Source organism: Trypanosoma equiperdum, assembly GCF_001457755.1.
Source record: "Trypanosoma equiperdum strain OVI genome assembly, contig: ctg_891, whole genome shotgun sequence".
Classification (NCBI taxonomy): Eukaryota; Euglenozoa; class Kinetoplastea; order Trypanosomatida; family Trypanosomatidae; genus Trypanosoma; species Trypanosoma equiperdum.
In genome coordinates this window covers 1-10,280 of record NW_027124855.1, presented here as the reverse complement: position 1 = coordinate 10,280, position 10,280 = coordinate 1, and the positions used below count along the sequence as shown (strand labels likewise).

General features: G+C 38.2%; 2 protein-coding genes across 2 annotated transcripts; both read right to left on the bottom strand.

Annotated features, from left to right (window-relative positions):
- Window positions 1-4,170: 4,170 nt before the first annotated feature.
- Window positions 4,171-5,970, bottom strand: TEOVI_000428200 (RNA-binding protein, putative; the record flags this gene model as incomplete). The annotated part of the gene is made up of 1 exon (XM_067227068.1): window positions 4,171-5,970. The coding sequence occupies one exon, from the start codon at window positions 5,968-5,970 to the stop codon at window positions 4,171-4,173; it is 1,800 nt and encodes a 599-aa protein (XP_067083169.1).
- Window positions 5,971-7,751: 1,781 nt separating this feature from the next.
- Window positions 7,752-9,707, bottom strand: TEOVI_000428100 (uncharacterized protein; the record flags this gene model as incomplete). Its single annotated transcript, XM_067227067.1, has 1 exon — window positions 7,752-9,707. The coding sequence occupies one exon, from the start codon at window positions 9,705-9,707 to the stop codon at window positions 7,752-7,754; it is 1,956 nt and encodes a 651-aa protein (XP_067083168.1).
- Between the last annotated feature and the right edge of the window lie 573 nt (window positions 9,708-10,280).

The window sequence follows — 10,280 nt, the reverse complement described above, 5'->3', positions numbered from 1 at the left end:
TTTTTTTTTTAAAAAAGACATAAATAATAGGAACAACATATAAAAAAAAGACAGAAATGGTAAATTGAAAGGAGAGGACAGAAAAACAGTCATCACAACATGATGATAATAATAATAAAATAAAAATAAAAAACAAAAAGAAACAAAAGAAAAAGAAAATAGTAAAACAATAAAATAAAATAAAATCGACAGATTTGATACGCATATAAATGTACATCATAATAAAAGTGGGGTGAAAATATAGAAAAGGAAAAAAGGGAATAAATATAACAATTACGAATGAAAAAGATAAAGAAAAAAGAAAAGAAATATATAAACAAAATAAATGATGAAGCGAATCCCGAAGAAAATGCGGAAAAAAAACAGATAAAAGGGAAGAGGGAGGAAATATAAATAAACAAATAACAAAAATTATTACACCGATCCTTTATCTATTTATCCCTTTCGTTTTTTCTTTTTTTTCTTTTCATTTTCTTATAAACACGCAACAGCTTTAGCTCAGAAGGACACTTAAGATTTTTAATATATATATATATATATTAATTTATTTATTTTTACTTCTTTTAAATACATACAAAACGAAGAAAATGTAAAACAAATAAAAAGTTGAATATAAATCTCCCCTTCTCTACAGCCACGTCAAAACACAAACACACACGCACATATAATAACAATATATATTTATTTATAAATAAATGAAACCCTGATATGATATGACACAATAGCAATAATAATAATGATAATATTTATTATTATTATTATCATCGTAACAACAACATATTATTATTATTACCATCATTATCATAGCTGTTGTGTCCTCAATTGGTTAAAATATATACCAACAAAAGTAATGAAATACAAGAGACGGATTTTTTAAAAAAAACAAAAGGCTAATAAGATCCACCTATATCGCACGCATTTATATATTAATGTTGTATATTCCCTCTTTTTCTTTTTTTTTTTGTGGGGGGGGGGATTTAGTTAAATAAACGGGAACAAGTTTAACTGACTGGAACGAAAATGGAAGTAAAGAAAATTTAATACATAAAAAAGAGATACATAAATATTTATTTATATATTTAATGGAAGAATAACAATTAATAAAAAAAGATAGTAAATATATATATTTTTATTAAAAAAAATAGAGGAGGAGGAGCAGGTGGTGGAAGAGAAGAAAAAGACATATAAATAACTAAATAAAAATTAATTAATTAATTAATTAATTTTAAAAAGGGGGAGGTTAAAAAAAAAAAGATAAGAAAGAAAGAAAGGTGCCTCCCCCTAACCATAACCATAACACACAGACAGACAGAGAGAGAGAAAGGCACAGGCACACAATTTTAATAGTGATGAAATCATGACAATAGAATAAATGATATAAGCACATCAGGAAATGCATATATAAATACATACATGTAAAAAAATATATATTTATTTATATCAATTGCATATATTTGTTCACAATCATGCGACAAAAAAAAAATTTAAGCTCCTCTTGAACCAAGAGACGTAAAATCACAACAAAAAATAAAAATAACAACATTTATTACTATTATTGTAATAAACTTTTAGCAGAAAGTGTGGTAGCCGCAGTAAACAAATAATGGAGTTGATCAAAATAATAATAATATAATAATATGATTACAAATAAAGGTATTAAAGAAAGAAAGAATGGAAGGAAGGAAGGAATATGAAAAACACAAAAATTATGAAGAAAATTTTAAAATAACACAATAAATAAGGAGAAATAACAAATAAAATAATAATAATAACAACAAATAATAACAGTAATAATTTAAGAATTTAATAATCAATACAAATTGGAAAAATAGGAAAAATAAAACCGAAAGGAATATATAAACTTTGATCCTTCAGCTTTTTATTTTAAAAAAAATTTCTACTTATGTGGTTGTTGAAGAGAAAGCAGAGTGATGAGTTGAAGGGGGAAGAGGGGGGAAAAAAAAGAAAAGAAAAGAAAGAGGGAGGACTTCCTTTTTTTCCTCTCTGATTTTTATTTATTTTGTTACGAAGTAAATAAAAATTAAAAAAAATAATAACAATGAAAAACAGAAGGAAATAATAATGATAATAATAAACGTTAAACTCAAAAAGGAAAATAGACAATTCAGGTGGAAAGAAATAAAAATTAAAAACAAAAAAAAGGACCACTGCGAAGGTTTCTACCCCTTTAAAAAGTTATTTAAATTAAAATAATTAATTATTATTTTTTTTAAAGAAGAAAGGAAGGGATAAAAAAGGTAAGCGGAAAAAAAAAAGTTGAATGAAGGAGAAATATATGGAGAGAAAAAAAATATATATATATATATATATTTTAAGTATATGATTTCAAACACAACGATTACTGACGTGTATTTTGTGGTGAGAAGAAATTAGTGAGGAAGAGGGGGGGAAATAAAAAAAAAAATGAGGACAAAATAAATAAATAAAAGTTGCAGTAAAGAAGTGAGAATAAAAATAAAACAAAAAGGAAAATGAAGGGTTTGAAACAGGAAGATCTAAAAAAAAAAAAGAAGGAACAATTAAAAAAAAGAATCAAAATGTGTGGAACGAGACTTTGTTTCGGATTGTTTCCCTTTCTTCTTTGTTTTCATAAAATTTATTATTTAACGCAAAGGCGATAAACAAACAAATAAAAAGTGATACATAAACTAGAAATTGAACAGAAAAATTCTTTTTTTGAAAATAATAAAAGATAACAATAACAATAGTAGGAGGAATAGTAATAGCAATAGCAATATATATTGCGATACAACCACATGAAAGAAAGAGTCGGGTAATATACGAAATAGAGGGACATGGCGAAAGTATTTTTAATATAATAAAATAAATTAGAAAAGAAAATGCAGTAAAATAAAAAAAAGAAGGGATGGAGGAGAAATAAGAGGAAAACAAACAAAAAAAGGAGCAGGACATAAAATAATAAATAAAATAATGTCAAGTGGAGTAAAAAAAAGAAAAAGAAAAAAGAAAACAACGGCAACCCATCGGGGAATAAAAACAGGAAGAAGATAGGTACCAGATTGCACATTTGACAATAACAATAATAAAAGAAAGAAGGGAAGCCATACACACCACACACACACACACACACACACACACATACACATACACATACACATACACATACACATACACACAAATATACATATATATATATATATATTTAAACACATAAAAGTACACATGTAAATGGAGACAGGCAAACGGACACTCGGGGACATGTGCGCGCAGGTAAGTCAATGAACAAACAATAAAATAAAATAATTAAATATGTGTATATATATATATTTATTTATATAAGCGGAACATACAAATATGTAAAACATCCAAATAAATATGTATATATATACATAAATATACACATATACATATATACATATATACATATTTATATATTGCAACGGAAGGACTAATGCATTGTCATTTTTTTTCCGACACACGCGATCGCACCCGCTTATTAATCCACAGCACACGGCAACTGATTAATAAAAACCAAATATGCCGCTCCTTTCTTCTTTTTTTTCCGTGTAATCTATATATATATATATATGTATGTATATATGTATGTGTGTGTGTGTGTGTGTTAGTTCTTCTCCTCTTCCTCTCGAGCAGTATTTCTTTTTTTCTTTTTTTGTCCCTTTTCCATCTTTTTTTGTTTTCTTTTCTTTTGTTTTTTAAAAATAAAGAAAACCCTTCCATTTGTTCCCCCACACCTCCATTATATCTCCCCCCCTCCTTCCTTAATCTTCCACATTCTTATCTGCTTCCTTTCCTTTCCTTTCCTTTTTTCTGTTTTCTATTGAGGGATCCCGCATATTTCCCCTCCCTTTTTTTTTATCTCACCCTTCCGCTGAAACGGTTTCGGTTGTCATAAACACAGGAATACAAAAGGCGATACAACGGAAATAAAGACAAATAATAATAATAACAACAATTGTCATTATTAAGAGCAAATGGTCTTTTTTTTTTTTTAAACATAAAAGAAAGAGCCGAAACAGAAACAGAAATGGGAAAAAAAAAGGAAAAAAAAGAAAAAAAGAGGCGGAGCTGAGAGGAAAATACCGAAGATAGTAAGCAAAGGCACTGATGTGAAAAACAAAAACAAAACGAAATATAATATAATAAAAGGAATCAAAAGGAACGGTGGCTTTACGTAAGTGCAGCAAATGTCCCGCCGTCGCCGTTGCTAAAACCCGATACAATTCGAGTTTGATGATACGGTACGGCAATAAGGCATTGCAATCCCGCAATATTACACCCAAAACTTTGCATGCCATGCGGTGGTTCCGTCATTTCTGTCATGACGCCAGATGGTACCATAGGAGATACAACAGGTGAGAGGCCGAGTAATGGTGAGACACCGCCCGCAACAAGTAACGGTGATTGCGAAAAAACAGCCGTGTGACAATTTTGTGGAACTGTAACGGTTGACCACTTGTTAGAGCCAACTGCCGACTGAAGTAACATTGATGGACTTTCCTGTGCGTCCACCATTCGGACAAGTAACGGTGCTGTGTTTTTCAAAAAGTCATTTCCAGACGGCCGTACAGGTGGTGAAGGCGCCGCTCCAGTTGCAACTCCCGGACCTCGTTTATCTCTCGCGAAACGGCATGTAAGTGTCCGACCCTCAACGGTCGCACCATTTAAACGCTCAACGCAAAGAGCTGCAGCCTCCTCTCGCTCAAACAGAACAAAACCATGGCCGCACGATAGGCTTGTCGTGGCATCCCGAACAACTTTAGCCAGCTCTACTTTTCCAAAAGTGCCGCAAAGGCTGCGTAATTTATCCGTGTTCCACTGCAGTGGCAGACCTTGAATGAATATGTTGTGGCTCCGTTGTACCATTGGGCGACTGCGGTCTCCGAAACATGCAACATGGGCGCCTTTCAGTAACTCCATATTGGGAAGTGAGTTACCTCCCTGCTGTTGGTCGGGTTGGGTTTTTACATCCGTCAGTTTGTCTTTTGAGAGGGACGGTGTTGTGGAATTGGGGGAGCGACCGAATTCCTGCCATGGGATACGATCAGAGTGGGCAAACGACGGCATGGCTTTCTCGTGAGCGAAGCGGCATGACAACATCCGTCCATCCACTTTGCAACTGTTCAGTGTGCGCACACATAGAGCTGCCTGTTCATCCGTCTCAAACATGACGAAGCCATAACCCCGCGACTCATTTGTGTTGCTGTCGTGCATAACTTTAGCACTGACAATATTACCGAAGGTGGCGCAGACGCTGCGGAGTTTCTCCGTATTCCAATGGGTCGGAAGTTCACTCACGTATACATTTTTTCGCGTGGCTAATCGCCCAGTCGGATGAGTGGAGAGCGAGGGAGAGATAGAGGAAAAACTTCCATTGGGAAGCTGCGCCCCGGATGTTGAGCTGCTCAGTGGAGTGCGGCTGCTGGGGTTCGGAGATAAATTTTCCACGCAACCGTTTTCATCGGACAAGGGGCTATAGGTAACACTGGAGGCAAATGGGTTGAAAGACAACACATCTCCTCCGTCATGTGGTAAAGGTATGGGGCCGAGAACTTCTGAGGAATCACGTGCACTGACAGATGTGGTGCTTCGGCAAGTGCTAACGATCTTGCTGTCTATTTGTTCCTCATTGTCCGTATCCACATCATCAAGGAGGTTGCGCTGCATTTCCAAAAAGTAGCGGCGTCGCATCTCTTCCGCGCCCTCTTCCACCAGTGCATTTCCATGAACACATCCATAACCGTAATCGCAACAATCCAACACCTCATCAACTGTGCTGCAGTTGCTGTTTTTATCTTCTGAGCTGTGTTTATTGCTGTTTTGGATTTTGGTGTTTAGCATATCCGTAAAGGTCATTTTGGGAGGCGGATGATTCAAACTTGTCTGACAATCCGACGTGGTGTTTTCCTCCGTGGATGTGGTGCGTGGCATGTTGGAACCTCCAGTTGGCGTAAAAGAAAATAAGCTCATTCTTCTCGGCAGTTACTCAAGGCGAAATAGAGCGCAACCAACTAACAAACAATTCAACAACGAAGATTTCTTTTATTATTTTTTTTTGGGGGGTGGTAGGAAATGCGGGTATTGTTCACTTCCCTTATCTTTCCGTTTAGTTGTTTTCGTTTGCTGTTCCTTTCTTCTCTCCTTGCCTGTTGAATTGAAGAATTCCTTTTGCCTAAAGCCACTTGTTAAATCGTATGTACTTCCAGGGCACTTTCGCTTTCAGATTCACTTTCTTCGTTGACTCCGCTCCGTTTCGATGCACGCACCCGTCCGTTTATTTCGGTTCTCCTTTCAGTGGGCTACGACAAAAAAAAAAGGATACACACAGGAGAGGGGGAAAAAATGCCGACTGACTGACTGACCTGTTGTGATGTGATGTAATGTTGCTATTCACGGTACTTGCCTACTTGACTTTGCTGTTTTTTTTGTCGTTCTTTGGATCCTTTTAGCAGTTTCTGGTGCTTTTCTTTTCTTTCTCCTTTTTCTCTACCTTCCTCTGCTTGTATCGTTGATTAATGATGACGACTGATTTGGCAATCCTCCCTTTTCTTTTTTGTTTTGTTGTTGTTTCGTTCCCACAACTTTTTCTCCTTGCCTAATGTGTGCAGAGATGCTCAGCAGAAGTTCAATCTTTCTCCTTGTGGAAACGACATGTCGGTTATTTTATTTTTAAAAAAAAGAAGGGGGAAAAAAGGAAATAAGGGAAAAAGGAGTAGGGAGTAAAGAGAAAGGGTAATTGAAAAAAAAAAATTAAGTCAAACAAAACAGAGTAACGTAAGCAACATCACCGCTGCCGTCATTACGACCCTCAACGAACAAACAAACAAACAATAACACACACACACACACACACTCGCATATAAATAAATAAATAAATAAATATATATATATATATATACGTATATTTTAGATTTTTAAAAAAAATGAATTTAATCCACATGTGCACAAATTCGTACATCTGCCAAAAAAAAAAAAACATTTGCATCTTCTTTTTACTCCCACACATCTTTTATCGTCTCATCGGTTTAATCGGAAAAAAAACCCTTGCATGACCGCAACGAATTCGAACCGGCTCCATCACCCTCACGGTAGCGACGGATTTTCCTTTTTAACTTAAGATAATAAAGAAGAAGAAGAAGAAAAAAAGAGAAGTCTGATAATTTTTTTAGATGTTCATTCGATCGGCAGAATAAAGAAAGAGGAGATAAACAAACAACAAAAAAAACAAATCCAACAAATGAACCAGAGGGAAAAAATGAAAAATATTACTGAATAACACAGTAAGGTCTTTTAAAACACCTCAATAAATCAATAAACCGTACGTAAAACTCATATGCTGCAAAAAAAAAAAAACTCAACGTCTACGTGTGGCCATTACAGTCGACAAAACTACGGGTCAATCACGGCGGCAAAAACGAAAATAAAAAAAAACAGAGAATTCGTCTATGGTTTTATTGTGTAACAAACACAAAATGTATGACTAAAAAACTTTATTTCGTTTCTCTCACACCTTCTATGGATCCGTGAGCCAAATTTTCAAAAGCCTTGACTTGACATAAAAGCAAAATTAAACATAAAATACACGCTGGAAGGACTTATCAAGTGGATCACTGACAAGTTTGCTCCTGCACGCAACTTTTCCTGCATTTTCCCCCTTCCATTTCCACTACTATTTCCACTTTCACTTCCTTCCACTCTCCCTTATTTTTGAGATGTCATTCCTTTTTTTTTTATGGGAGTGGGGGGTCCCGTTATTTTTTTTGTGTGGTGCTCCCCTTTCCATCTGCCACTGATGTGCTTCCACCTCCACAACACATCAAACGTGAAAAGAATCCCTTCACTCCTTTCTTCTTCTTTTCATGTTTGTCCTCTTTTTTTTGTTTTGGTCCAGTCCTTTTGCCCGTGGCTTCGGCATGAAATACAGGATGAATGGGAGTGGGTGAAGGGTCCATAGTGTCGGAAAGAAGTACAGACTCGTTGGGAGGCCTCGGCCCTTCAATTTCTTGAGTCATCGTTTCTTTTTGTAAAACTTCTTCTGTACGCCGCTTCTCTTCATCCTCATGGGATGGGAGTGGCGGCGGGGCTTTGGCTGAGGAAAGCGATGAATCATACGACCACGACGAGTTTTCTTCACTCTTTTCATCACCATCGGCCTCTTCCTCAGCACAGGAGTAATCACTACTGTCAGTTCCGCCGCCACTGGTATCAGATGATGATGATGGTGAGTGCTGTGAATCAGGTAAATGGGGTTGTCGCGTTGCTGCACTTCTCAATAAATTCGTGTTTGCCTCATCCAAATGATCTGGAAGAACACTAGGGGATGAGGCGCACTCAACTTCCGGGTCGTTCTCCCACTCACCGTAGGCGTCCTCTTCTGTTTCGGCAACGTGTTGCTGCTCCCCATCGACCACACACTTTAGCAGAACATCAATAGGAGGTGGCGGCGGAATTCTAGGAGCAAATTTTTCTTGACTAAGTGGCCTTGCAGCAATTAAGTTGTCTCTCACATCGATTGGATGTTCCTCTGCCGTTGTGTCATGAGTCGCTCGTGTACGCATGGCTCGTTTACTCACCTCAGCAACGGTCCTCGCGTCAGGAAGGACAAATAAGTCACGAAAAAGACTCCCTTTCCGACTACACCAACATCCCCATTCGTCAGTTGAGTGGAGTAATTCAACAACCAGTTTCTCCGTTTCCAGACGCAGGTCACGGACGTTGTTTAATAGTTCCAATACCTGCTTGTCTTCCTCCGTTAGTGCCTCAGGTTCCACAACCGGGGGCCGTGGGTTTTCAAAGGATAGTTCCACCTCCTGAAGTGATGTCGATGACTGTGAATATATATGTGACTCCACCCCTTGTGGTGATTTCATTTTCACATCCACGGACGATAGACGTGTTGGAGGTGGGAGCGGCAGTGGAACCCTAACTGGTGTTAGCGACGACTCTTCTTGTTTTTGATTATCCTCCAGCGACGGTTGGTGTTGATGTTCCAACTGCTGATGCTGCGATACCGACTGTTGGTGTAAAGGTATTGTTGGTGGCGGTAGTTCGGCAACTACATTTTTATCCTCCTCACCCACAGCATTTTGAAGTACATCATTACTTTGGGGCAACTCCCTCACTGGTTCAGGCAAAATGGAGCTGCAGTACGGCATTGTCACGTTTTCTGATGCTTTCGCAACGTTAATGCTGCTGTGCGGTGTTGCCATATCACAAAAAGCGGTTGGCGCCGTTGAAACAACGTGCACAGTTGCATCTTCGGAGCCATTCACGTTGTTTGTGTTACCGAAGTCGGTTTTCTCAGGGACTACTTCTCGTTTATGCGGGTGCGGATGGTCGACGTTCGTTTGCTGCTCCACAAAGTATTTAGATGAGAGAGTCTGCGCTACCGGTGAGTGAGGAGAAAAACGGTCAACAACGTTTGGGGCAACCCAGCCAGCCATGAACCTCGATTTCAGTAGAGCCAAAGCCACTTGGGCCCCGCCGGTTCTCCCTCTATAATTGTTCCGAATACTGGGGCCAAAATCCTTTATTGTTTCCATCCGCCTCGCTGGGCCATATCCGTAGGAACCAGAAGAATCTACGAGTGAAGAAAAAAGAATCCGGCGCGGTGTTTTAATTCTACACGCTTTCGGTAGGGCCGACCCTGGTCGAACTTCCCGAAGCCGGTCCATTGCTTCGTCGTACACTTTGCGATGAGTGCCCATCGAGAAACTCAGCCGTGAGGCCTCGGAAACAATGCGCGCAGTCTCTGCATTGATTTCCTGCCGCTTCCTTCGGGCGATCTCCTCTTCTGCTCGAGCAGCCTCACGGCATACTTCCACTTGCCGTTTATGAGACTCGTAAAGAACCTCAACATCCCTGTGACTAAGTGGGTATGGTGATGTATTGGTGAAGGAAGCATAAGTCGAACCACCATTTGCTGAGTTTCTCAAAAACGGACGGTAAAAAACTGGATCATTCCCATCATTGGGACTGTTGTCCTTCTCGTATAGGGTAAGTTTCACCGGTGCCGGTGGTGTGTTCAGTAATTCCCTATGAATGTGCAGCTCGTCCGCAGCACCCTGTGGAGGGGAGCTAGGGACAATCCATGCTGAAAGGCTGTTTATATCGGATTGTTCCACGGGACACCGTTTAATGCTGGAAACACCAGCGATCGGTGGCTCGCCTGGCACGACCGAAGAATTCCCTCCTATAGGTGTTGATTCAACATTTTTGTTACAAGGATGCTTCCTGCTAGAGTCACTGAGTTGCGCACTATTCAAATTGCTTGCCTTCTC